The 27815-nt window shown below is 50.3% G+C and overlaps 1 protein-coding gene across 4 annotated transcripts; it reads left to right on the top strand.

Annotated features, from left to right (window-relative positions):
* The first annotated feature begins 18 nt into the window (after positions 1-18).
* On the top strand, positions 19-27815 carry EMC1 (ER membrane protein complex subunit 1). Of its 4 annotated transcripts, none has more exons than XM_045475866.1 (24): positions 52-185; positions 3051-3175; positions 3766-3831; positions 4078-4171; positions 5022-5150; positions 7202-7328; positions 7886-8035; positions 8352-8519; positions 9014-9085; positions 9432-9491; positions 10140-10262; positions 11032-11128; positions 11466-11585; positions 12196-12204; positions 13223-13422; positions 13586-13735; positions 14381-14542; positions 14873-14992; positions 19783-19920; positions 23082-23255; positions 23837-24047; positions 24939-25023; positions 26128-26257; positions 26413-27815. In XM_045475866.1, the coding sequence occupies exons 1-24, from the start codon at positions 85-87 to the stop codon at positions 26590-26592; spliced, it is 2991 nt and encodes a 996-aa protein (XP_045331822.1). In that variant the 5' UTR covers positions 52-84; the 3' UTR covers positions 26593-27815. The 4 variants fall into 4 exon arrangements, with proteins under 4 accessions (XP_045331825.1, XP_045331824.1, XP_045331822.1 ...); XM_045475865.1 differs by having other exon boundaries at positions 11463-11585; XM_045475869.1 differs by lacking the exon at positions 12196-12204 and having other exon boundaries at positions 19-185; positions 11463-11585.

Here is a 27815-nt window from a genome sequence, read left to right as displayed (position 1 = left end):
GCGTGCGCTCCCAACTCTATGGTCCACGGAGGCGGAGCCTTCAGCCCGGTGCATGCCGGGCCGGCGGCGGCCCGGGCTCCTATCATGGCGGCGTCGGTAGGGGCGACTCTTTGGCCCTGGCTCTGGGCCGCCCTGCTTATCCTTTCGGACGCCGTCTACGAAGACCAAGTGGGCAAGTTTGATTGGTGCGTGCGTGTGGGGCCTGTTCGGGAAATATGTGGCTATTTTCTCAGTACCTATGTGCTTGCTAAAGGGAGGGCCGTTACAGGCAGCAGGATCGGCTGCATAACTTGCGGGGCTCAGTGCAAAATGAAAATGTGGGACCCCGCGTTGAAAAATGAAGAGTTTTGAGATGGCCAGAGCAGAGCACTAAACCAAGCGTTAGGGGCACTTCTAAGCCAGTCCCTGGGTGACAGGTCGCGAGCCCGTGAAGCCGGCCCTGACATTCAGGCATGCTTGGGTTTGTGGTCAGAGGTCACTGCTCCATCCTCCCCCGTCAGGCCCTGTTTTTGTGACTCAGGTTTCTGATCTACTGGGTGTCGGGGGTCGACAGCCCCTCAGTGAGCTCTCGTTCTTCCGCGAATTGGCGTCTCTTGGGTATGTGAACAGAGGCTTGGGTCAAGACAGGTCCTAAACCGAGTGCCCTTTTTGCTGCCTTCAGGCAACTTCGACCCTGGGCTCAGAATAAGACCCGGCAAGCCTCACATCAGCCGGGAGGTGCCATTAACTCATTCATTCACTCACTCACTCACTCCCGCGCCCCCTTCCTTAAGGTCCTGGAATTGGTTTGCTTTTATTTGAAACTAAATTTTGCCATTTAAGGGTGTGCGATTTTGGGAAAGCGACTTAACCGCGCTGTGCCAAGGTTTATCTGTAAAATGGGTTTACTAGTAGTCCATTGTTATCTGCGGTAGTTGTAAGGATGAGTGAGATCGTTCCTTTAAATTAGTACAGTGCCTGGCTCATTGAATGCAATTAGTAAATGTTACCCGTTATTATTACTGTTCAGGGAACAGTTTATTCTTCAGAGCCCAGCTTGGATACCTCCTCTTCTGTGCAGTCTTTTCTGTATCAGACACATTGATTCAAGTATTTGTTGAGTGCTTGCAATGGGCCAACAGGTGTTCTAGGTGCTGTGGATACAGAGTTAGGAAGGAGCTCAGTCTGGTGGGGCAGATGTATCTGTATGTGACATAAGACAGTGTGACAAAGGCAACTCGGGTCACACTAAAAAGTTTTTTTTTTTAATGCTTTTTTATTTATTTTTGAGAGCAGGAGAGAGGCAGAGTACGAGTAGGGGAGGGGTGGAGAGAGAGGGAAACACAGAATCTGAAGCAGGCTCCAGGCTCTGAGCTGTCGGCACAGAGCCCGATGTGGGGCTGAAACTTGTGAACTGTGAGATCATGAGCTGAAGTCAGAGGCTTAGCCGACTGAGCCACCCAGGTGCCCCTCAAGTCACATTTTTAATGATATGTGCAAATCCTTACAATGTAATATGTGAATATTGCATGCATATGGTGTATTCACATATATGTGCTTGCAATATTCAAACTTACCAAATACTAGGTATATGCAATTTACAAATAGAAGAATAAACAGAAGGAAATACCCTAAAACACCAACAAGTTTATAGTGGTGGTATTTTAAGCATTTTAAGATTAAAAAATACTTTTACATAGTTTTAATATTTTCTGCGATGAGCAGACATTACTTTTGCAGTTCAAATAAAAGATAGCAATATATTTTTTTAAGTTTATTTATTTGTTTCGAGAGAGTGTGAGAGAGAACAAGAGCTAGAGTGTGAGTGAGCAATCGGGGAAGGAGCAGAGAGATAGGGAGAGAGAGAGAGAGAGAGAATCACAAGCTTATCCATGCTGTCAGTTCAGAGCCCACTGTGGACTCAAACCTACGAACCGTGAGGTCATGATCTGTGCCAAAACCAGGAATCAGACGCTTAACTGACTGAGCCACCTGGCACCCCAAAAGATAGCAATATTTTAAAAGAGAGCTTGGGTATTAGAATCAGAAGTCCTTAGTTTTGTGTTCTAGATCTGACAGTAACTAGTTGACCTCAGTAGACATTAGTTTACCTATGTGTAAAACGAGAGTAGTCATTTATTACTTGTAAAATCAAACTAGTAACGTTCATCCTACGTACTTCATAGAGCATTTAACAGATATAGCAAGAATTAAGTGTGTGAAAATACAAGTAGAAACTGTCAAATGGCACATAGGTCTGTTTATCTGCTCAGTTTCTTTAAACAAGAAGACGAAACAACAACGACAACAAAAAACAACCAGACCAAACCACACCACAAGAGAAATTTAGTGTAAATGCCGTGTGTGTTTAGTTTGCCAGAGATGAGAGTATTTCTTGCCTAACAGCCATGTGTGGGCACCTCCTGTGTACTTGGTAGTGAGCCATGCAGAGTTAATTATATTCCCTTTATGCTAGAGAACGGTGTTCAAAGTTATGGGATCTATTCCAAGGGAAGTCTGAGTAATGAGTCAAATGGATCCCAAACATGGAGTGGGCTCGAAAAGGCTGTAGAGAACAGAAGCCTGACCCCATCTATGGAGTTTGGTTGGAAAATCTGCATGATTTTTTTTTTTTTTTTTTCTCCAGAGCTCAGTGAAAATAGAAGGGCAAGTTGGATTGTGTGCTTGTGAACAACAGGCTTTGTGTCTGTTTCCTCGTGTGTAATAGGAGCGTCTAGTCCCTCTATTAACGAAGACCGAGAAGACTAATGTTTATTCCAGGGGGCTTTTGGTCAGATGTGTCACTTGAGACAAACATGTGAACTTAAAAGGAAGACTGGCACTTCTCATCTACCAGAGTGTATTCTTTCTCCTTGTTCTGTTTGCTTCTGACTACACTGCATAGAAATCTTGCTTTTGGTCGGATCTCGTTAACAGACATTTCTCCTGTGTCCTAAGATAAGGACCTAAGATGGTGACAACCTCACGTATTGGCACAGTTGTCTTTTCCCAAAATATTTTGTGCAGTGATGATTTTGACCCCTCTCACTGCCCTGTACTCTCTTCCTCAGGAGACAGCAGTATGTTGGGAAGCTCAAGTTTGCCTCCTTGGAATTTTCCCCTGGATCCAAGAAGTTGGTTGTGGCCACAGAAAAGAATGTGATTGCAGCATTAAATTCTCGGACGGGGGAGATCTGTGAGTGACCTGTGCAGGCCATTAGCTTGGGATGGGATGGCTGACCATAGTGAATCCAGAATGGCCTATGGCTTAGGTAGTCTTCCTGGCTGCAACTCAAGTTAGGGACAGGTTGGCCAAAAGATGCATCTCTTACTGCGAGTGAGAGAACTCCTGCGAGTTCTTAAGATACTGCTTCAAAAAACCCGTTCTTTTATTCTGCAGTAAAGGTTTGGATGCCACTCCAATTCCTTATGCTGCTTTCATGGATGTTTTTAGGCACTAAGATTGTGGACATGTAATTTACGATCACTACTTTTCTTGTGGATCACAGAGATTTTGTTTTGTCAATCGTATGTTTAGGGTGGCAGGGAGTATGGGAAGTGAACAGACTTCAGACTGGGATAAGAGTCGCTCCTCTCAACCCTTCCTCCCCTCCTTGCCTAGTGAGTGGGAGGAGACCATTGCCAGTTAGCTGTAATCCTTCTCTCCTTTGAAAAAAAATTGGATACTGCTACGCAAACAAAGAGCTCTTCAGTTCTCTCCTACCTCTCTCCTTGGATGCCTCTCTTTTATAGTTTATAGTAATGTCTGACTCTCATGTTTCTCAGTGTGGCGCCATGTTGACAAGGGCACAGCAGAAGGGGCTGTGGATGCCATGCTGCTCTGTGGACAGGGTAAGCAGAGTCCTGCTTTGTCTCTCTCGTGGTGTTGGCCCCATCTCCCCATTCCTTGGTTCCTTCCTTTGTGCAGGGTTGGCTAAGAAAGGAGAAGGGGTGTTTTCAAAAGGAAAGGACAGGTATTGCAAGTAACTTCCATTTGCGTCCATACATCAGAGGTGCGGCCATTGCACACAGACTGTCGGAGGAGGCTACAGAGGGCCAGTTGGGGAGATGACTTCACCGTGGTCTTTTCTCTTCCAGATGCAATCACTGTGTCCAATGGAGGCCGGATCATGCGTTCCTGGGAGACTAACATTGGGGGCCTGAATTGGGAGATTACCTTGGACAGTGGCAGGTAGAGGGCAAGGAAGCTGTATTTCACCTAGGCTTGGCGTGAGGCTTTGCTGGAACACAGGTCTGCATGGACAGCAATTCTGGGTCTTTGGCTTTTTTCCTCACGGACCACCGAAGAGCCAAAGAACATCAAACACCCAGTGTCTTGATGAGTTGAGCTCATGGAACATGTGGTTACTCTGCCAGTGTTTATTTAACCCCCGTTGGCGCAGATTTCTGTGCTAGGTGCAGAGTGTATCCTTGCCCTCGAATGGTGGTCCTCATCTTACCGTGACTTGAGAACTCTGTAATGTCCTAGGTATAGGAATGTCATGTAAACCTCCCAGTGTTTTAATTTTACGTTGTGAGAGCAACTTGGGCTACTGTTACACCTTTGCTGGGGTTGTTTCCGTTATAGGGTCGTTTGCAGTAGCCTATACCTCTTCTGATAGTAATGTATTTGGCAAACACTCGGCAAGCCCTCCAGACAGTGGGAACACACGTGTGAATGTGAGATCAAGAAACGCACTGTCAGCTGGGGAAGGCAAGCACGTAGCCTTCAGTGGCAGTATGGTGTGGGTTGCCACGGTAGAGGGGTCACCTGCTTGCTGTGCAGTCCTGGGGGCGGGGGGGTGGGGAGCAACCCTTAGGAGGTTCCTGGGGTCTCAGGGGAGCAGAACAGCCGAGTGGTTGGAAATGCAGCCCCTCAAGTCAGCCAAGCACAGGCAGAGCCAGTATTAGGGTTCTGATGCGTTTGGCTCCAAGGCCTGTTTTCTCACCTACCAAGCTGCAGTGGTAGTGTTCCAGATCATCTCCTCTAGTCCGAGGCCCCGGAGGTGCCAGGCCGTGCTCATCCCTGTACCTGTGCTCAGTTTCCAGGCGCTTGGGCTGGTAGGCCTGCAGGCATCAGTGAGGTACATCGCGGTGCTGAAGAAGACCACTCTTGCCCTGCATCATCTCTCCAGTGGGCACCTAAAGTGGGTGGAACATCTCCCAGAAAGGTAAGGCCACCTTCCCACCCGGTGATGACTGCCTTGCCGTGCTCTCCACAAGCCCCTGTGTCTCCTTGAGGGTTGAAGCGTTTGTTCTGGCTCAGGCTCACCTTATATTGGTATCACATGGATGGTGTTGGGCTCACTAGATGTAGGCCTGCGCTCAAAGGCCTTGCTACCTCTGGCGTTTCCTTTGCAGTGAGGAGAAAATTCTCAAACTGGGCACTAGAGGCAGTCTGGCAAAGGGAGTGGCTCACTTGCTCCTGGTCATAACACTCTGGGCTTTTTGACTTCTTTTTTTTTTTTTTAAATTTTTTTTTTCAACGTTTATTTCTTTTTAGGACAGAGAGAGACAGAGCATGAACGGGGGAGGGGCAGAGAGAGAGGGAGACACAGAATCGGAAACAGGCTCCAGGCTCTGAGCCATCAGCCCAGAGCCTGACGCGGGGCTCGAACTCACGGACCGCGAGATCGTGACCTGGCTGAAGTCGGACGCTTAACCGACTGCGCCACCCAGGCGCCCCATGGGCTTTTTGACTTCTGATTCAAGTCAGACTAAGCCTTTCTCTCTCTCTCTCTTTCTCTTTTTTTTTTTTTAATTTTTTTTTTTTTAATGTTTATTTATTTTTGACAGAGAGAGACAGAGCATGAGCGGGGGAGGGGCAGAGAGAGAGGGAAACACAGAATCCCAAGTGGGCTCCAGGCTCTGAGCTGTCAGCACAGAGCCCGACGCGGGGCTTGAACCCACAGACCGTGAGATCATGACCCAAGCCGAAGTCGGACGCTCAACTGAATGAGCCACCCAGGCGCCCCTCTTTCTTTCTTTTTTAATGTTTACTTATTTTTGAGAGAGAGCGTGATCAGGAGAGGGGCAGAGAGAGAGACTGAGAATCCCAAGCAGGCTCCATGGTGTCAGTACAGAGCCCGACACGGGGCTTGAACCCATGAACCGTGAGATCGTGACCTGAACTGAAATCAAGAGTCAGTCTCCTAATCAACTGAGCCACCCAAGTACGTCTTCAGTTGGACTCAGCCTTTCATTCATGTTATGAATCAGAACAACTGAAGAAGAGGCCAGGGTAGGAGCTGGGTGAGGTTTGAGATGGTTACCAGAAGTCCCAGATGTGGAAAGCTGGGAGGGATTAGGAGGCAGGGAGGAAAGGAAAAGATTGGCTTAGACCTGTGGCCATTTTCAGAGTGTAAAACTCAAGTTCCTATGTGGCCCAGTGCATGGTATCCTGGAGCAAAGGAGGCCCAATGGGGCTTGCCGGCAGCTGCAGTGTGCCTGGCTGGCCTCCAGGGGGCAGCCTTACCCAGCAGATTGGCGCCCTATAGGAATGTCTGGGGATGCCATTCCTACTTTTTAAGAAGAGCTAGAAATCTGATTTTTACATGTAAAGTCTCAGTTCCTTTTTTTTTTTTTATGGTTTATTCCTGTTTGAGAGAGACAGAGTGCAAACGGGGGAGGGGCAGAGAGAGAGGGAGATACAGAGTCCGAAGCAGGCTCTAGGCTCTGAGCTGCCAGCACGGAACCCCATGTGGGGCTCGAACTTGGAATGGCAAGATTGTGACCTGAACCGAAGTCAGGTGCTTAACTGACTGAGCCACCTAGGCGCCCCTGTAAAGTCTCAGTTCTAAATATTGACGACTATTTAAAAAACAAACAAACAAACAAAACAAAACTGTGAGCCAAACAAAACCTACTTGGGGACTGCTAGTTTGTGACTTCTGGCTAAGGACTTGACTGATTTTATTTTATTTTATTTTATTTTATTTTTTAAGAATGTTTACTTTTGAGAGAGAGAGATACAGAGTGTGAGTGGGGAAGGGGCAGAAAGAGAGGGAGACACAGAATCCGAAGCAGGCTTCGGGCCCTGAGCTGTCAGCACGGAGCCCATTGCGGGGCTCGAACTCACAAACCAGGTCGGGCAAGTCCAAGTCGGGCACTTAACCGACTGAGCCACCCAGGTGCCCCAGGACCTGACTGATTTTAGAGGACCCCTGAGATGGGCCTGTCCCACAGCTGAAGCTGTTGCTCCTTGCCTTTTTTCTTCTCTTAGTGACAGCATCCATTACCAGATGATGTATTCCTACGGTTCTGGGGTGGTGTGGGCCCTCGGAGTCGTTCCCTTCAGCCATGTGAACATTGTCAAGTTTAACGTGGAAGATGGAGAGATTGTTCAGCAGGTATGGTCAAGGCATCAGCTTGAAGAGCCTTGTGGATTGTGGAGGGGAATAGATGGAGCCCTTCTTTGCATCCAGGACCAGAGAACTTGGCCAGGAAGATGCAGAAGCCATTCGTGGTCCCTGATTCTGGTCACTTGGGACTCTTTTCTTCTCATCCAGTGTTAGTTCAAAGCCCTCACATTTGCACACGGTGCTCTACTGGGGCGGCTGAAAATTACATAGGTTACTTTCATTGCCTGTGAGTTTCTTAGAAGATGATACCGTGAGATAGCGAGGAAACCACATTTGATAAATACAGTGGAGAAATGCTTACCTGAAGTATCAGGTCTTAAAGACGACTGGGTATGTTTTTCCAGTGACCAGAAACAAAATCCTGATTTTCTCCAACTTTGGAACTCTTGAGAGGTTGGGAGGGATGGGAAGAAGTCCGTCAGAGCCAGCCATGAAGAACATTTGAGCTTAGCCCCCCGTGAGATTGGTGGTGACATTGCTGATGAGCCGAGAGGGAAATGTAAAAATTCTCACGAACCTCTCTCACTAGGCTATCTTTCCTGTAGGTCAGGGTTTCAACCCCCTGGCTTCAGAGTCTCACCGGAGCCTGTGGTGTGGTGGATGAGGCTGTGCTGGTGTGTCCTGATCCGAGCTCACGGTCCCTCCAGACCTTGGCCCTGGAGACGGAGTGGGAGTTGAGACAGATCCCACTGCAGGTGAGAGGGAGTGCTGCGGCCCTCTGGCCCAAGGCCTTGGCTTTGCCGCTTAGGAAAGTCTTTCTCCTGGTGATGCTGCTTCCTTCCTGAGCCTTGGCAGTTGCTGGGAAAAGGTCAGGCTTCTGGCTGACCTGGTGTGAGGGGAAATGGGCCACTCTTCTCTTTGGGGAATCTGAATGGGAGCTTCCGGAGCCACATGCCATGGCCTAGTTACTTTCACTGGCAAAGTGGGGCAGGGGAAGCAGGCCTGGGATGGATCAGTGGATCAGTGACTTGCCTGTGTTTAGCCCTAATCCTCTTTCTTCTTGCCCTTCAGTCTCTTGACTTGGAATTTGCGAGTGGGTTCCAGCCTCGGGTCCTGCCCACGCAGCCCAACCCGGTGGATCCTTCTCGGGCCCAGTTCTTCCTGCAGTTGTCCCCGAGTCACTATGCTCTGCTGCACTATCGTCACGGGGTCCTGAGTCTGCTCAAGAACTTCCCACAGGTAACCACAGGCAGCATAGGATTCAGGCGAATCTAGCCAAGTCACGAAGCTAGAAAACCCTGCCTCTGAATCTGTAGATGTTCCCTCCGGGTCCAGACATCTCTGTGTGTGCTTTGAGAGGGGTTAGCCTTAGAGCAGAAATGGAACACTCTTTTTCTGAGAGTCACAAAGAATGTTTAGAGTAAAACTAGGGCCTTCCTCTGAGTCTGCAGCAGGGTGGGGATGTTAATTTGAGCTTCCGTGTAGATACTAATAACAGCATGAGATTTATGACTGGCCTGTGCCTGTGTTGGAGGTACGGGGAAAGGCTTATGTGCAGCTGTGTACGCACCTGGGGCCTTCGTCTGTTCTCATGTGCCCTGGCTGCTGTGCTCCAAAGTCAGGAGCACTTTTAGCCTCAAGGCCTAGGGGACCTCCCTGTAGAGGTGCTCCTCTGTAAGGCCACTGGCTGGTACGGGCCCCATTTAGGAAGTGGCACTTTGCTTTATTCCCAGGCTGCCCTAGTGAGCTTTGCCACCACTGGGGAGAAGACGGTGGCTGCGGTCGTGACCTGTCGGAGTGAAGTGGTGAGTGTTGAGAGTAGCATCTCCTCGTATGTACCAGGATCCCTGAGAGCCAAAAGTCAGGGCGGTTGGAATGCAGGGGGCAGGAAGCCGTTGAGAAATAAATTCTCGCTGGTTCTACAGAACTTTCTGCATACCCCCTTGGCCCCGGGAATGAACCCTAATATTACAACCTCACTTTTACCCTGGAGCTGCTAAGGGCTGCACGGTCTCTCTGGGCAGGAGTCAGGAGTGAGGTTTGTCTTCTCCAGGGGCTGAGACGACACAGAAGTGAGAGCTTCATTTTGGTGACTGGGGAATGACCCTTTGGCTAAATTTTCTCCTTCTGTCCTTCTCTTTTCCCCCGCAGAAACCTAGCAGTTCTGAAGATGGGTCACTGGGGAGTTTTTCGGAGAAGTCTAGTCCTCAGGTACAGTGTGGCATTGAGTACTAGCATTGGGCATCTGGCATCGTGCCAGACCTAGAGACAGGGGCGGCCCTCCAGGGAAGCTGGGAGCAGCTGAGGCTTGGAGCGGGTCTCCCGGAGCCTTCAGCCTCACATGGGGTTCGCCACGTTCTGTAAATGAAATCCGGTTTCTCTGGATCCTCTTTAGTTGGGAATTTGGAAGGAGAGACCCTAGAATCTGTTCTTAAGCACTTTTTCCTCTGGCGCTCAATTTCCCTGTCTCTTCTGGGGTCCTGGCTGGTATTGCCAAGTGGTAGTCTGTGCATCTGCATCGGGGCAGAGTGTGGGACCCTGGGTGGCACGCTTGTTGCTGCGTCCCCCGTCCCCGAAGCTCCTCTGGAGAGCTCTGTGGTCCTACCTCTGGGAAGTCTGCTGCGCCGCACCGACTTCCTTCTGAAACAAGTACGGCAGTCGTAGTTCTGTTTGTTTACTCGGGTACCTTACTTCCGTCTCAGGATTAAGCTTTCTTTTTTCCTTTTGTTTTCCTTTGCGTGTATTTCCTCTTTTGGCCTGGTCCCCCTCTAGGGTGGTTCACCCCAATCCTTGGACGTCCTCTGTGGGGCTTTGCTTTGGGGGATCTCTCGACTTACCCCGTGCTGTCCGTACCCACAGGACTCACTGGCGTGCTTCAACCAGACCTACACCATTAATCTCTACTTAGTGGAAACGGGTCGGCGGCTGCTGGACACCACCATCACCTTCAGCCTGGAACAGAACGGCACTCGGCCAGAGCGGGTGAGTCGGGGCCTTGGTCTTGAGGCTCTGTCCTGCGAGCCTCTCACCGTGAGCCTCGCTTCCTCAGGGCCAGCTCGCAGCCTGGGGCCCTGGATTAGGGCTCTCCGGACACGGGTTCTAGTTCTTCCTGAGCAGCCGACCTGTCGCAAGTCCCTGTGAATCACAGCAGAGGCGGGTGTCATTTATGCCAAGCGGTGAGCGTGCCAGGCGCTGTGCTGAGCTTTTCATGAACGCACTAATCGACTGGACCCCGCCTGTCACCAGCCTTGTGAAGTGGCTATACTACCCTCATTTTACCAGTGAAACTGGGCCTGGTGAGATTCAGGATGCCACCCAGAGTCACGGAGCTGGTAAGGGGTCACCAGTGCCATAGCCTGCACTTCCGGTTGTCGCCCCGCATTGCCACTCTGCACGTTCAGGGTGTTCTTCAGCCTGTCTGGGGCCGTGGCTTCTTCGTCTCCAAAATGGAACGTCTGATCTGAGCCTTCTGCTCGCTCTGCGGGGGATTGGAGCACGAGGAATGACGCGGCGCCCGGGAAGCACGCAGGTTCCTCCTTGGGGAGGTCCGAGCTGCAGCCTAGCACCCCTGCGCCGGCTCCGACGAGTTCACGTTACCTCGCGGGGGGTCTGAGCAGTAGCTGTGTTGTTTACACAGCGAATAACACCATGAGCCGGGCCCCTAGCCACTCCCTGTGCCTTGGCCTTTGGGGTCTGGTGCTCAGAGGCGTGTGGATGCTCGCCGACTGCGTGCTTCTCACTCTGCCCACAGCTCTACATCCAGGTGTTCTTGAAGAAGGATGACTCCGTGGGCTACCGGGCCCTGGTGCAGACGGAGGACCACCTGGTGCTGTTTCTGCAGCAGCTGGGTGAGCAGACCTCCTTCAGCCCTCTTCTTTTTTCTTCAGGCCTGCCCAGATTTCTAGTCAGGCTCTATTTTGGGGTCTGTGGACCGGCTGCTGGCAAAGATTCCAGTGGAGTGTAGCCTGAATGTTTTTTAGAGCCATATGTCACCTGCTTTTGAGTAATCCCTTAGCATTCTGGGGGGGTATGGAACTCCCCTTACTTGAGCTGCTGAATCCCCCCCTCCCCCGCTGCTTCTCTGTCTCCCACAGGAGCTGCTGGAATCCCTGAGCCACGGAGAAGAGTGCGTTCAGGCGATGGGGGAGGCGGGCTTGGCTTTTGTAACCGGGGTTTCTGTAGCAGGGAAGGTGGTGCTGTGGGGCCGGGAGGAGTCGCTGGCGGAGGTGGTGTGCCTGGAGACGGTGGATCTGCCCCTGACTGGCGCGCAGGCTGAGCTGGAAGGCGAATTTGGCAAGAAGGCGGGTAGGCACGGAGGCCGGGACAGCAGGGCTGCTGGAGGGGTCGCCCCGGGAACGGGTTTGGTAGTTAGGCCACAAGAGACGCTGGCTCGTGGCCTCCCCGGCTTCCTGGGCACAGTCGTTTTGCCAGTCTGTGTGGACCTAGCTCTGTGGCCAGTTTCCGGGGCATTTGTGGCCATGGGATTTAGGTAACCGGTCTTCTTTCTGAAGGAGTCTCTTGTGCATCCCTCTGTGGCGAGATCCTGAGGGAAAGGAAGCTTGACTCAGTAGAATGATAGCTACCGTTGCCTCGGTACCTCGGTTCTCCAGGCACTGTGTCAGGCATCCCTAAACCCCAGCCACATCTTTCTGGAGAGGTGTGACTGGGCGGGTGCGGTTGTTGTGGTGACTGGCGGTGCCCTCTGACACCGGCCAGTCCCAAGCCGCAGGCTGGACTTGGTTCACTCCCCTCTGGTCAGTCCTGCCTCCCGCCTCTCCCTCCCTCCTCTTCACCTCGCTCCGCAGCTGGTGTTTCCTCGGCCTCCTCTGGGCCGGGCACCCCGGTAGGCATTGTGGATTTTCTTGAGCTGAGGATTTATTTGACTTTACTATTCATTTCTGCTGCCCGGATCCAGCAATTCAAGGTAAAATCTGCTTCCTGCTGCCCTGTTGCTCGTTGCCTGCTCGCGTGGCTAGCTTTTGGTTAGTTCTTTGTTTGTCCTGGCCGGCATCGATGAGGTGCCTACCGTGTGTGCATGGACCGCTGGGGCTGTGACTTGTCCCGTTGGCTCTCCTCTTCCTTGAGCTGAGGTTGCTGCAAAGTAGGATATGCAAAGGCACTACTTTTCAGTGAACGCTCGCCGTGGACCCTGCATGGTGTGAAGTCCTGTGTGTGTATCCTGTGGTCTAATCTTCCCAATAGCCCAGCAGACGACAGGTGGTTTTACAGATGAGGAACCAGAGGTCAGAGGTTATGTACAGGGGTCACCCAGCTAGTAAGTAGTAGAGCTGGGATTTTAATTCAGTCGACACCAGAGACCGTGCTCTTTATTCACACTGGCTGGCTCCGATGGCCACGTTGACCCTCCGGAGGAGACTCGAGGGTGGCATCCTCAGTCACGGGGTGGGGTGGGGTGAGTGATAGCTCTGGGGGTCAGTCATCACTTGGTCTGTCGGGAATAGGTTAAACAGCTGACGGGGTGGGAATGAAGCAGTGGGTAATGGGCGTACCTGTCCACAGTGCACCTGCCTCTGCGTCCTGCACCCCGATACTCACCCCTCTTGTGGCTTTGTCGCGGCACCCAGAAGCTTCCCTCTGGCCATTCTGGATGCGGGCCGTGGCGGAGACATGCCAGCATGGCTACAGCCTGCGTGGCTGACCCCTGACCTCCTAGTTAGTCTCCTCTCCCAAGATTCCAGGAGGTGGAGTACTGTGAGCCAGGAAAGCAGGTTTTGGAAGCTCCTGCCTGGCTGTACCTGAGCGTGAGATGGGCAGCTTCAGACAAAGGACTGACTGCCCGTTGGACTTGCAGCCTGGCGTGTGGATGACTTGAATGCCCCACAGGAGCAGGAGAGACCCCTCGCTAGGAGAAGCCCCTTGCTGGCAACACCTAGTCCGATGAGGAGGGAGCCTCAGTTGCGTTACCTTTTCCTTGACACCAGACGGCTTGCTGGGAATGTTCCTGAAACGCCTCTCGTCGCAGCTCATCCTGCTGCAGGCATGGACCTCCCACCTCTGGAAGATGTTCTACGACGCTCGGAAGCCCCGAAGCCAGATTAAGAATGAGGTCAACATTGACACCCTAGCCAGAGACGAATTTAACCTCCAGAAGATGATGGTGATGGTGACGGCCTCAGGCAAGGTGAGGGCGTTTGAAGCCCCGGGTACCCAAACCTTCTGAGGCTCCGCGAGTGGGAAGCAAAAAGCCTCTGGTAGGGGATAGCGCCAGTTCCAGTCTCCAAGGATGGGATCGGTTCTTCGGCTTGTCTCTCTAGTAGCGAGCCAGTTATTTGTTTATCTTGCAGCTTTTTGGCATTGAGAGCAGCTCTGGCACCATCCTGTGGAAACAGTATCTCCCCAACGTCAAGCCAGACTCCTCCTTTAAACTGATGGTCCAGAGAACTACCGCCCATTTCCCCCACCCCCCGCAGTGCACCCTTCTGGTAAAGGACAAGGTGAGGCTGTCCTCCTCAGATTTGAGCCAAAGTAGGTGTGGCTTTTTGGTGTTTTGCAAGCCGAATTTCTCTGGGGCCTTTGGCATGCTGGGATAGCTAGGGACGGGTGTTCAGGGGTTAGGCAGCTGTTTGCCTGAGTGGTGGGAGCATCCTGGACCGATGGGGGGACGGTTGGCTCTGGAGGAGCTGTGACGTCACCAGACCTGGAACGAGCCAGCTCTCCTCGTTCCCAGAGACACAGGCCACCGGTTTCTCTTTAGACGAGGGAGAGCAGGACACAAGCTGTTTATCTCTGCCTCCCAGAATTAGCTGGATTTTTGTGGATTCACTCTATGTCCTTGGAAAGGCGGTTTGGTAGACACTGCCGAATCGGTCGCTGCCGACCGTTTTGTTTGTTCCTCAGCATGTCCAGTGCTTGGTTAGCTTTGCAGCCACAGGCAGTTTACCTGTTTCCTTTCTGACACGCTGACCTCGAGGACCATTCCCACTGAGGCAGGACGTGATTTTGCACAAAGAGGGAATCCACCCAGAGGGCACTGGGGAGGCTGTCACAGCTGAGCCGAGGTCCCAGCTCTCCAGATGTACCCTTAGCGTTTGCCTTCTTTTCCGGTTGGCGGAGTCTGACTGTTTGCTTGACCGTTTCAGGAGACGGGAATGAGCTCACTGTATGTCTTCAATCCCATTTTCGGGAAGTGGAGTCAGGTGGCCCCCCCGGTGCTGAAGCGCCCCATCTTGCAGTCTTTGCTTCTCCCCATTATGGATCAAGACTACGCCAAGGTGCTGCTGTTGATCGATGATGAGTACAAGGTGCGAGACTTCCGAGTGGCCGGAGGGCATCCAGGAGGGTCAGATGTGGGGGGAGGTATGTGGTCGGAGCTGGTCAAAGCAGCCAGCACATGTGTGGGCTTGAGGGGCGTCTCTGAGCCACCCGATGGCCCTTCCTGCACCTGAGAAAACTCGGGCTCTTAGCAAAAGTAGACTTACGCCCCATGTCGGGTCAGTGGACTTCAACTCTTTTAAGATTTGCTATTTTATTCTTAAGGCTCTTTTTGATGGTGAACAGTAATGAGTCTTGAGAAACTGTATGGAGAGTTCTTTTCCTTTAATTCCTTCCTTGGGCTATCTGGGGTTTTCAAGGTCACGGCGTTCCCAGCCACTCGGAATGTCTTGCGACAGCTCCATGAGCTCGCCCCTTCCATCTTCTTCTATTTGGTGGATGCAGAACAGGGACGGCTATGTGGATATCGACTTCGAAAGGTAGGGAAGGCGCCTCGTGGCAGGACCTTTTGGGGAGGAGTAAGGGTGTCCCTCGGATGTTCCACTAAGAAGTGGATTATAGCATGCATTCTGTTGTAGACGTATCAGCATAATCCCGATGTCTGATTCGTGGTCATTTTCATACTGAGCGACTGCTATGTGGCAGACGAGGGTCTAGGTGCTGTGGAAAGAGGGGTGCCCGATACATAAAGTCTGCCCTCGTGGAGGTTTTTTTTTAATTTTTAAGTTTATTTTGAGAGAGAGAGAGAGAGAAAGTGGGGGAGGGGCAGAGAGAATCCCAGGCAGGCTCTGGGACGTGAACTCCAGTACCACAAGATCATGACCTGGGCCAAAGTCGGACGCTTAACCGACTGAGCCACCCAAGTGCTCCTCTCCTGGGGAGTTTTTATTCCATGTTCTTTTTCTATAGCAGAGAGAAGGGATGTTGTCCATCCTTGAGCGGGTAGGAGGTGGCAACCCGGGTTGAGTAATGAGTCATACTTTCTGTATGAGGATGATGTTATTGACCCGCTCCTGATGGAACGTGTGCTTTGAGTTTTATTTTTAGATATGAGATTGATTTGTTCTAATGCTGACATACTTGAGCCCAGCACTAGCAAACAGTGCAGACACTGGCTCTGGGGTCCAGCTCTGAGGTTCACAAGGGGCTGACTTTGGCCTCGTTAGTAGGGCTGTGGACAGAAGGGATTTGTGGACTCACCAGAGGCCCTCCATCCTGTCCTGCAGGGTCTTTTGAGAGGCAATACAGTGTAGAGCTTAAGGGCTTGGATCCGGCTGTCTGAGTGAAGCCAAGCTCTGTCACTTGTTAACTTTGTAACCTCGGGCTTATGACTTCTCCAACCCTCTGTTTTCTCATCTGTGAAATAAGATGATTGTAGGATCTACCCCCATAAGGTTGTAAATCACATGAAGGTGTAAATCACATGAAGTAACGTCCGGCACATGATAAATGCCATCTAAGTTTTAGCTGCCGTTGTCCTAAAAATGTTAAAGAAAAAAAAAAGTGTCCTTTCCTGACGTTTTGTAGTAGCCGACCTTTACAGAAACAGCACAGGAAACGGTCTCCCCGGAAAACATCTTCTTTAGTCTTGTGGGTGAAAAAAAATTGTCCCTTCAAGTTGATAAAAAGGGGACCTTGAAAGAGATGGTTCTTTGTGGTAGAGGGGAGCAAACTCATGGGTGTCATGATCAGTGGAGTCCTGAGGACGTACAGGAGGAAACAGTAGCCAAAGGAGGACAAAGGACACTAAGCTTACGTGGGAAATAAGCCAACTGCAGTCTTGGGTCGTTGACCTCCAGGTGAGCGTACTGGCGACCTTACTCCCTGGGGACGTTTTCGTGCATTCAAATGGCTTCACAGGAGCTGGTGGCAGCGCAGCCTGATTTGCTCTTAATACAAATTTTATTAAAAAAAAAAAAACCTTAAGTTATGCATGTTGTAAATATTGATCCAGAAGCACACAGAACACGAGCAGACCTCTGCAGATGGAGTGCATGTCAGTAGTTGACCGTGCATCCTCCCTTGTCCTTTCTGTGCATTTGTAAATACTGGAGTCACGGTGGTATGGACCACAGAATGTGTGGGGTTCATATTCAGGTTTTCTTACTTAGGTGGAATTTGTGAAATTTGTTCCTTTTATTTAGTATGTTTTCTACCTCATTATTTTGTTAAATCCATTGTTTGTCAATGTACGGTATTGAGAAAATGCAGAACCATGAGGTTACGGCTCTCTCGTTCACAAGAGGAATGCGGTTGTGTACATGGCCCTCAGATTGGGAAGCAGCGTATGGCACCGGGACCCTGGGGGGCTCTTGTGTCCCTTTCTTTTTTTTTTTTAAATGTTTATTTATTTTTGAGAGAGAGAGAGAGAGCGAGCGAGCATGAGCTGGGGAGGGGCAGAGAGAGAGAGGGAGACACAGAATCTGAAGCAGGGTCCAGGCTCTGAGCTATCAGCACAGAGTCTGACACGGGGCTCGAACTCACAAACTGCGAGATCATGACCTGAACCAAAGTCGGATGCTTAACCAACTGAGCCACCCAGGTGCCCTTCTTGTGTCCCTTTCTAGTCTCTCTCCCTGTCCCCCCCAAGGCTCCACATATATGCAGTATGGATGTATACTAATGTATTTAGCTGCCTGGGTGGTTCAGTCAGTTTTTTAAGCATCCGACTCTTGATTTTGGGTCAGGTCATGATCTCACGGTTTGTGGGTTTAAGCCCCATGTCTGGGTCTGTGCTGACAGCACGGAGCCTGCTTGGAATTCTCTCTCCCTCTCTCTCTCTCCCCCTCCCCCGTTCATTCTCTCTTTCTCAAGTAAATAGTTAAAAAAAATGTATTTAACTGTAAAGCTATATGTATTGGTTTTCTTTGACTATAAAGGACATTTCCTTGTATGGAACCAGAAAAGACCCCGAATAGCCAAAGCAATCTTGAAAAAGAAAACCAAAGCAGGAGGCATCACAATCCCAGACTTCAAGCTATACTACAAAGCTGTAATCATCAAGACAGTATGGTACTGGCACAAGAACAGACACTCAGATCAATGGAACAGAATAGAGAACCCAGAAATGGACCCACAAATGTACAGCCAACTAGTCTTTGACAAAATAGGAAAAAAGAGCCAATGGAATAAAGACAGTCTCTTCAGCAAGTGGTGCTGAGAAAACTGGACAGCAACATACAGAAGAATGAACTTGGACCACTTTCTTACACCAGACACAAAAATAAACTCAAAATGGATGAAAGACCTAAACATAAGACAGGAAGCCATCAAAATCCATGAGGAGAAAGCAGGCAAAAACCTCTTTGATCTTGGCCGCAGCAACTTCTTATTCAACACGTCTCCGGAGGCAAGGGAAACAAAAGCAAAAATGAACTACTGGGACCTCATCAAAATAAAAAGCTTCTGCACAGTGAAGGAAATAATCAGCAAAGCTAAAAGGCAACCACAGAATGGGAGAATATATTTGCAAATGACATATCAGATAAAGGGTTAGTATCCAAAATCTGTAAAGAACTTAGCAAACTCAACACCCAAAAATAATCCAGTGAAGAAATGGGCAAAAGACATGAATAGACACTTCTCCAAAGAAGACATCCAGGTGGCCAATCGACACATGAAAAAATGCTCAACATCACTCATCATCAGGGAAATACAAATCAAAACCACCATGAGATATGCTTTTACACCTGTCAGAATGGCTAACATGAACAACTCAGGCAACAACAGATGTTGGCAAGGACACGGAGAAAGAGGATCTCTTTTGCATTGTTGGTGGGAATGCAAGTTGGTGCAGCCACTCTGGAAAACAGTATGGAGGTTCCTCAAAAAACTAAAAATAGAACTACCCTATGATTCAGCAATTGCACTACTAGGCATTTATCCACGGGATACAGGTGTGCTGCTCCAAAGGGGCACATGCACCCCCATGTTTATAGCAGCACTATCAACAATAGCCGAAGTATGGAAAGAGCCCAAATGTCCACCGATGGATGAATGGATAAAGAAGATGTGGTATCTGTATACAATGGAGTATTACTCGGCAATCAGAAAGAATGAAATCTTGCCATTTGCAACTACGTGGATGGAACTGGAGGGCATTATGCTAAGTGAAATTAGAAACAAAAATCTTGTGACTTCACTTACATGAGGACTTTAAGAGACAAAACAGATGAACGTAAGGGAAGGGAAACAAAAAGAATATAAAAACAGGGAGGGGGACAAAACAGAAGAGACTCAAATATGGAGAACAAACTGAGGGTTACTGGAGGGGTTGTGGGAGGGGGGATGGGCTAAAGGGGTAAGCGTCACTAAGGAATCTACTCCTGAAATCATTGTTGGACTATACACTAACTAATTTGGATGTAAATTAAAAAAAAAAAACAAAAAAAACTGCGTGCGCACACACACACACACACACACACACACACCGAAACCCCCCAAAAAAGCAAAAAACATTTCCTGTAATGTTTCAGGGTCCCTGCCAGCTTAGTAATTTACTGCTGGCCTCAGATACATGAATCTTTTTTTTTTTTTTCCAACATTTATTTATTTTTGGGACAGAGAGAGACAGAGCATGAACGGGGGAGGGGCAGAGAGAGAGGGAGACACAGAATCGGAAACAGGCTCCAGGCTCTGAGCCATCAGCCCAGAGCCCGACGCGGGGCTCGAACTCACGGACCGCGAGATCGTGACCTGGCTGAAGTCGGACACTTAACCGACTGCGCCACCCAGGCGCCCCAATCTTTTTTTTTTTTTAATGTTACTTAATTTTGAGAGAGAGTGTGCACGCATGAGCAAGCAGGGGAGGGGCAGAGAGAGAAGAAGACATGGAATCCGAAGTGGGCTCCAGCCTCTGATCTGTCAGCACAGAGCCCAAAGTGGGGCTCCAACTATGAAGAGTATGATGATGGCCTGAGCCAAAGTCAGACGCTTAACCAACTGAGCCACTTAGGCACCCCTAGGAATCTTCACCTTCAGTAATAAAGTGGCAAACTTTCTTTGGATATTTCTTAGTCAAACAGTGAGATACCATGGAATATTCCTCTCCTTTCTTACTAGCTTTAGTATCTTTCTGAACCAAACCGAGAGTTCCAAAACTCCTGCACAAACTAGATCCTTATTACTGTTTTCTTAGGAGCTCTGATCTCCATTTCTTCCAGCACAGAGGCCCCAAATAAAGGAGTATGGGACGTATCTGGCTACAGCTCTTGTGGGTGTAAGTGTGCTCTCCAGTTTATAAGTGCTGGTTCTCTTGCCCTGGCCCTAGGATCTTACCACTGAGCTAAGCTGGGAGCTGACTATTCCCCCGGAAGTACAGCGCATCGTCAAGGTGAAGGGGAAGCGCAGCAGCGAGCACGTTCACTCCCAGGGCCGCGTGATGGGGGACCGCAGCGTGCTCTATAAGGTACGGTTCAGCAGTCTGGTGTCAAGTAGAGGGGCAATGGCTTGGATTCTGGCTCTAGGATTTGGCAGATACTTGACCTTGAGTGAGTCACTTCATTCCTTTGAGCCTTAATTTATTGTCTGTAAAACGAGTGTAACATTCCCTGTTCCTAGGGTTGTTGTGTGATCACACGAATGCTCACGTGTAGCATAGTGCCTGGCGCGTGGCCGCTACCCACTAGAGGTTAGCTGTTGTTACTAGTGGTAGCGCTGATAGAACTTTATGGGGTTGAGCCTTAGCTGATCCATTAGAAACCCCACGTCTGTGGTCCGACCCTAGTTCGTGGGGAAGGGAGGGAGACGGAGAGGTGGCCAGTGGGCTGCAGCACCTCCGGGAGAGAATGCAGTCCTTGTAGTAGTGGTCATTGGTTACACCCTCTGCAGAGCGGGGGCTGAGCTGGAGGAGGAGATGGGATAGAACAGGGTAGCGCGACCCAGGAGCCTTGACGAGCAGGCTGCTTTCCCCAGGCGTGAGGCCGTGCCGCAGAGTGCAGGCCTGCTGGGCTGTCCACGTACAGACTTAGCTCTGCCGCAGGCTAACTTCTGTCCTGGGTAATTTGGGTAGGCTCCCCGAAGGTCTGTTTTCAAGAATATACCAGAGATAAGAGCACCTACGTCACAGGATTGTCTTGAAGATTGACGATAACACAGACCATGGTTAGTGTACTGCTGTGTAATTAATGCTATTGGAGCCATTGATCTGAAATCTTTATTGATGGATGCCTTCCATGTGGCTGCAGTCAGTTTGACTTATTCAGAATGACCAAAATAACACAAATTCTAAAGTATGCTTGACTTGTACTAGAGAAAAATACATTCACTATGTGATTTACCTTTATGAGGTGAAATTTACTAGAGTGCTTATGTTTTTCTGTGTTGAAAAAAGTAGAATAGATTGAAAAAAATAGAATAGATTCATATTCATCACACACGTTGTTTAGTCTTTTTTCAATAAGCCTTTTGTTTTGGCCTAATTTTAGATTTACAGGGAAGCTGCAAAGACCATGCATCGAATTTGCCTATTCACCCCTTACCTGGTTTCTCCTGGGAGACTGTGGTACGTCTGTCTGAACTCAGAAACCAGCATTGGTGCAAGACTGTTAACTAAACTCCAGACTTTCTTCAGGCTTCACCAGGTTTTTCGCTGAGGTCCCTCTCTGCCGCAGGCCCCAGCTCCGGACCCCATGCTCCACATAGTGGTCCTGTTTCTCTAGTCTCCTCCGCTCTCTTCCGTTTTTCAGTCTCTCTTTGTTTCTCACGATCTTGGTAGATTTGAAGAGTACTGGGCAGGTGTCTTGTAGGCAGTTTTTGTTTGATGTTTTTCTCACGGTTAGACTGTGGTTGGGGTTTAGAAGGAATACCACAGAGGGGAAGCTGTACTTTTTTCTTTTCTTTTCTTTTCTTTTCTTTTCTTTTCTTTTCTTTTCTTTTCTTTTCTTTTCTTTCTTTCTCTCTCTCTCTCTCTCTCTCTCTCTCTCTCTTTATTTCTTTCTTTCATTTTTTTTTTGAGTGCTATCAGGATGCCAGGTACTTTTTTAGATTCTGGGATACGTTAGTGAACAGAATAGACAAAATTGAGGCTGTTATATATTCTGGAGAGGCCAATAACGAAAATAAATAGATAAGTTTACAGCAAATTAGAGGTTGATTACAGAAAAATGTGAAACTGAGAAGAAGGAATGGGGAGCTGGGATTGGAAGGGGGTGCAATTTAAAATAGGAATGTTAGGAGGGCCTCACTGAGATGGTGACACCTAAGTGAAACTTGGACGGAAGGAGGAAGTGACAGTGTGTGATAGCAGGGGAAGAACCTCTAGACAGGAAGGCCAGAGTGGGCCTGGAGTGTTCCAGAAATGGCAAGGATGGTGTGATTGGAATGGGGTAAGTGAGGAAAGTCCAGGCTGCTGAGGTCAGAGGGTGGCAGGTGGCGGGGCATACCACAGCTGCCACTCTGGCCTTTAGGTCACGTGAGATGGAATGCCAATGGGGAGTTGGGAACACAAATGTGATGTAAACGACCAAGATGAAGGGCTCACTCAGCCTGCTGTGTTGAGACCAGAGGGCCGAGGGAGAGAGCAGGCAAACCGCATAGGCTGTTGTAGTAAGCCCGGCGATGTGGTGGTGGCTTGACCAGGGTCGGTGGGGGGTGAGGAGGGACCAGATTCCAGGTGTGTCTTTAGGTAGAGCCAGTGGGATATGCTGATGGATGGGATGCTTGGGTCTGTGCTGGAGAGAGAGAAGGGGGAGTCCAGGATGGCTTGGAGGTCTCCGGTCTTAGACCCTGATGCAGGGGGAGGCCCACGGGGAGCAGGCTTTAGGCAGAGGCAGGACAGGAGTTCCCTTTGGGGTGTGTCAGGTGTGAGATGGGACAGTTAGGAAGAGATACTGAGATGGCAGTCTGTCAAAGCCTGGAATTCGGGGAGAGTCTGGCATAGATATGCAGCCTTGGCCATTGCTAGCTTCTGTGGGTGACGTGACCATGAGAGCGAGTATAGACGAGGTCCAGGAGCCCGGAGAGATGAGGACTCCGCAGAATGGACTGAGAAGGAGGGGTCCATGGGGTGGAGGAGAAGCAGGGGGGCACGTGTCACGGACACTAGGTGGAGAAGGTGTTTCCAGAAGGGGTGACCGCCCTGTGTCACGTTGTACCAGCAGGTCAGGGAAGACCAGAGCAGACTCGGCCATTGGCTTAGTGGTAGGGAGGGCAGTGGTGGAGAGAAACAGCGTCGCTGCAATGATGACTTAGGTCCGTGAGTGGGCAGACCTGTATCTTGAGTTAACCATTTGCTGTGTCTGTGACGTGAGCAGGTTGCGTAACTAACTACCTTGATTGAGCCTTTCTTCGCCTACCAAATGTGGAGAGCCACAGCTCCACTGCAGGGTGGTTTACCGGATTCAGTGAGGCGATGTAGGCCAAGCACCCGGTGTGGCACGCGGCACCCAGGGACTCTGATCCAGTGCAGGGAAGACGAACTCCAATAGGAAGCTCTTCTGACCAGGTGGTCTGGTTTCTCCTCCAGGCTGGCAGGCTCCAGGTCTGCCGCACTGCCCAGGGCTCACATCAGAGTGGAGCTCGTGATTTGCCATTGTGGTTCTGAAGGACCTCTTTTCTCCTTCTCCCCAGAGTCTGAACCCCAACCTGCTGGCCGTGGTGACGGAGAGCACAGACATACACCACGAGCGCACCTTCATCGGCATCTTCCTCGTTGATGGTGTCACCGGGCGCATCATCCACTCCTCCGTGCAGAGGAAAGCCAAGGGCCCCGTCCACATTGTGCACTCCGAGAACTGGGTGGTGGTAAGGAGGGGCAGATCTACAGGTGTCACTACCAGGGACGTGACACAGTCAAGAGCACATGGCTGGGTCTCCCCGTGTCTCGAATCCTTTCATCGCCTCTTGTTGCAACCAGTGGCTGCTTTGTGTTTTTGTAGGATCCAAACCCCTGGATGGCAGTTGAGGCAGACTCAGAAATTAGACCACCTAGGGCTGATGCCAGCCCTGCCTTTTCCTGACTGTATAACCTTGAACTAGTTATTTGAGCCAGTGTGTTGCATCATTTGTGAAGTAGAGAGAGCAGAGTGTCCTGTGGCCTAGGTTGGGACGACGCCTGCCATGTAATAAGCGCTCAAACGCTAACTTGCTGTTCTGCTTTCTGAGTATCTTGAAAACCCCTTTGTCTTATGGTGCACTTTGGATAAAACTAGATAAAACTACCCTGAAAGTTAGTAAACTCGGCAGCAAGGAAGAAAAGTGGGGTGCTGGGTGGTTTCTTTCCTCCCTGGACGTGTAGCTCGTCGGAAAGCTGGCTTCCTGTGGAAGTTCCCCTTTCCTGCTGAGCCAGCAGCCACGTCCCAAGCTGCCCTCTCTTCTCTCTGCAGTACCAGTACTGGAATACCAAGGCCCGGCGTAACGAGTTTACCGCGCTGGAGCTCTACGAGGGCACCGAGCAGTACAACGCCACCGCCTTCAGCTCCCTGGACCGTCCCCAGCTGCCCCAGGTCCTCCAGCAGTCCTACATCTTCCCCTCCTCCATCAGTGCCATGGAAGCCACCATCACCGAGCGGGGCATCACCAGCCGGCACCTGCTCAGTGAGTGACCAGGGGAGGGTGTCCGGGGTGGCGGGGTTTCCGTAGGGCGTCACACTGAAGGACACGGTTGGAGACGCGACACTGGCACACCCTGTTTGACCACCGTAGGGGAGGTTAGTGAGGAGGGCTTTGTTTCAGCCGAGAAAGTTCCTTAGTCCGGCTTTGCCACCTGTAAGAGACGGCACGACTCATTTCTGATGAGCCACGTCACTTCTCTGTCAGGCATTTTCACCTCACCCAGCAAATTGAGCCCTGATGTCATGTCTGTGCTGATACTGCGGAAACCGGCAGGGGTTAGGGTCTCCTTCTGTGTCTGGGTGCGGGACTTAGTGACAGCTTAGCAGGCTGCTTGGTCTGCTGGATTTTACTAGAGACGTCAGGGACTCTCAGCGCCGACAGGCACTTGGATCACTAGTTTATTCTCAAATCTGTGGGTTTCCCAGATTTGGTCCCTCCATCCTGTAACCAGCAGGCTCTCCTGTGGCCTGCAGCGACACGCACATACCTGGTGTTCTGGTGTTTGGCCAGCGGCGGGGACGCCTGCTTTGTTGGGGCGGCTGTCACTGGAGGGAAGGGAGAGGGCTGAAGAGATCGAGTGGCCTTCTGCGCTCTTCTCTCTCATCATACCCATTTCTTGATTCTAGAACTTGATTTCCTGAGGTCTCAGGATGATGTGTGAAGAAACCAGTATCTTCAAAAGTGGGAACCTTCATTCAGACCCATGTGTATTCTTGAATTACTGTTTTTGGCCACTTAAGGGCACTTCAGTGACCCAATTTTTGGTTTGAAACTATCTTAAATTTCTGTGATAATGACATTTTTGTGACTAGCCCCGATTTGGGATTGGATCACTGTGTGAACATTCACTTCTGTTGACTTGTTTCTGTGTAGTTGGGCTACCTTCCGGAGCAATTCTTTCCCTTCCTAAGGCCTTGCTGGATCCCCGCCGTCCTGAGATCCCAACAGAACAAAGCAGGTGAGACCTTGCAGGTGGTGCTGAAGGCTCTGGCCCTGAGAAGGTGACCTATTGAACAAACCTGGTCCTTGGCCTGCTCTCTGCCGTTCTGCTGTGCTTGGGGCTGGGGTCATAGCAGTGAACAAATCCAACAAAACTCTCTGCCCTCTTGGAGCTTAACATTCTGGTGCAGGAGGTTAAATGAGATAAGCAAGAGAAATAATGTTGTGTTAGGTACTTGTAAATGCTATGGAGAGAAAATAAAAAAGGGACTGGGGCTATGAAGGGTTGGGGAGGGGTACCTGGGGGTGAAATTTGAGAGGGTGGCCTGGGAAAGCCGCTCTGGAAAGGTGACTGTGAAGTGAAGCCTTGGAGGAGGTCAGAAGCCAGCCTGTGGATGTAAGGGAAGACTTCCAGGCAGGGGACAGCCAGTGCCTGTGCCCTGAGATCATGGCTGGTGAGCCAGAGGCAGGGAAGAGGCCACAGTGGCCGCAGCAGCTAGCAGGGATGGGGGGACACTAGGAAATGAGCTCAGGGAGGCAATGGGGGCTGGGTTATGTGGGGAAGTCAAAAGCTTGTCATTGTTAGTAGTAATTTTTTGTGTTGACAGCCATCATCTCTGCATATTTCTCCACCTCTGTCCCGAATCCTCTTCACTTAGGGGTGTGGGGAAGAGGGAGCAGGAAAAGGGGAACAGGGGGGAAGGGGTGTGTGGTTTGGAGAGAGGGGTGGCTGAAGCTGGGGAGACATGTGGGAGGATCCTAGGGTTTTCCAAGGAGCACGGACCGAGTCACTGTGGAGCAAAGAGCAGGAATTGGCCTAGTGTGGCTCCGTGGGCGAGTTTTAGAGTGGCCCTGACTTTCCTCCTCTAGGGTGAAGTTGCATTCTGTTGTTCTTAGATTTAGAACGAGGTAGGAATCCAGATCTTACTCTCCACACAGGTTTCTTTCTTGTAGCCCTTGCTGACATTCAGCTGCTAAATTTTTAACTACATGATGCAAGTAGATGTTGAAGGAAGATTTGAGGCTAGATATGTGGCCTGGAAACCTCCTGGGACTCAAAAAGGGCAGCCAAGAGATCCCCTTGCAGGAGTTTTGAATGCCAGTCCTGGCTGATGTTTTGCAGAGAGGAGAACCTAATCCCGTACTCTCCAGACGTGCAGATACACGCAGAGCGATTCATTAACTACAACCAGACAGTTTCTCGAATGCGAGGGATTTACACGGCTCCCTCAGGCCTGGAGTCCACTTGTTTGGTGAGTAGAGCCCACAGCCGCTGCGTGTGATCGCTGCTTTTTGGTTCACCCCAGGAGACAGCTGAGGATTCCATATCTTTTCTTACCAGAGTTTGAGATCACGGTGGACCACTGGCCACCTTTCTTACGTATTTCTCGCTCCTTTTGCCTTCTAGGTTGTGGCCTACGGCTTGGACATTTACCAAACTCGAGTCTACCCATCCAAGCAGTTTGACGTCCTGAAGGATGACTATGACTATGTGCTAATCAGCAGTGTCCTCTTTGGCCTGGTGTTTGCCACCATGATCACTAAGAGACTGGCACAAGTGAAACTCCTGAATCGGGCCTGGCGGTAAAGACCCAAGACCCACTGCCAGAGAACAGAGAGCCGAGGGCTGAGAGGGTCAGACAGGAAGCTGCAGTGTGACAGGCCGGGGGAGGATGTGTGTTGGGTGCTCGTGTCAGCGGAGTCGTGGGGAAGAAGAGGGACTCTTGTGGAGACTCCTTCCGGGACACGTCTGCTGCGGTGTTGGTGGCTCACGGAGGCTGAACTCACACGTTGTCTCAGCCGAGAATCTCAAAGCATCTTGACGGACTTGCCCTCAACGTCTGAAGGCTATTGCCCTGTTTCCTTTTTTTGCCCACTTGTGAATGTTGTTGTTTCGAAGACCCCCAACAGATTTTTCTCTTTTGTGAGGCCTGCCTAACTTGATTGTGGTTTGCCTCTTGTGTTTCCCGGACCTGTCCAGAGATCTTTCTGTTTCCCGGCCTCATGCTTCAAAGTCCGGAGGGCACTCTTACTGAGAACTCCACCTCGCAGGTGCTTTTGCTGTTTTACGTCGAGAAAGAAGATCCAGGCTTAGTTGAGGCTTAAAGACTGATCCAGCTTCTCATGGACTTTCTCCAAAGAGTTGAGGAATCTATATATGGTGTCAAAACTCACTTTAACTGAGCCCCTTGTTTGGAGGCTGTCATTCATCAGGGTGGGCCACCCTGTCCTTGATTCAGTTCATCAAAGTCGAGTGCGAAACAGTGTCCTGGTTTGTTGGGTCAGTGCTTTTCACCTAAGTTGTGTCCAAGCTGAGGCCTTTTTTAATACTACTGAATTGTCTCAACCTGCAAGAGATTTCAAGGAGGAGAGAATCTACCATTTCGTGGTCCCTGCTAACCTCTCGTTTCACCCCCAGGCTGTAGTCCTCTTCTGACCTAGAGGAAGTTGTCCTGTTCAAGAACCTCATTATTTATTTTTACTTTTAGATATAAATTAATGAGTGCCTCACCGTGTTTCTCCTAAAGTGAGTAGATTTTAAATGTTACTGTTGTAACCTTTGCAGCTTTAAAAGAGGGGAGAGTGGGGGTAGGGGAAGGAAATGGGCATTTTGTGGATGAAGCATTGCTGATTGGCTGGGCTGTTGTCTCTGCTACGAATGGAAGTCCTAAAAGTTTCCTTTGTTCACGGATCTGGGAACGATGGAGTTTTTCTTTACTGTGGAAATGACATGTGCAGAGGAGACCATCTGTAGCCTTGCGGGCAGAGCGGTATGCTTGGGTGTCTGAATAAAGTGAATGGTGAATGGCA

Source organism: Leopardus geoffroyi, chromosome C1 (assembly GCF_018350155.1).
Source record: "Leopardus geoffroyi isolate Oge1 chromosome C1, O.geoffroyi_Oge1_pat1.0, whole genome shotgun sequence".
Lineage (NCBI taxonomy): Eukaryota > Metazoa > Chordata > Mammalia > Carnivora > Felidae > Leopardus > Leopardus geoffroyi.
This window is presented reverse-complemented; position numbering and strand designations above follow the sequence as displayed.

Excerpts from the sequence above, each read along its gene's own strand:
- EMC1 (XM_045475869.1), top strand. The coding sequence starts at position 19 with ATGGTCCACGGAGGCGGAGCCTTCAGCCCGGTGCATGCCGGGCCGGCG. Across the intron at positions 10,263-11,031 it reads ACGGCACTCGGCCAGAGCGG|CTCTACATCCAGGTGTTCTT; the intron begins GTGAGTCGGGGC and ends CTCTGCCCACAG. Across the intron at positions 19,921-23,081 it reads ACCGCAGCGTGCTCTATAAG|AGTCTGAACCCCAACCTGCT; the intron begins GTACGGTTCAGC and ends CCTTCTCCCCAG.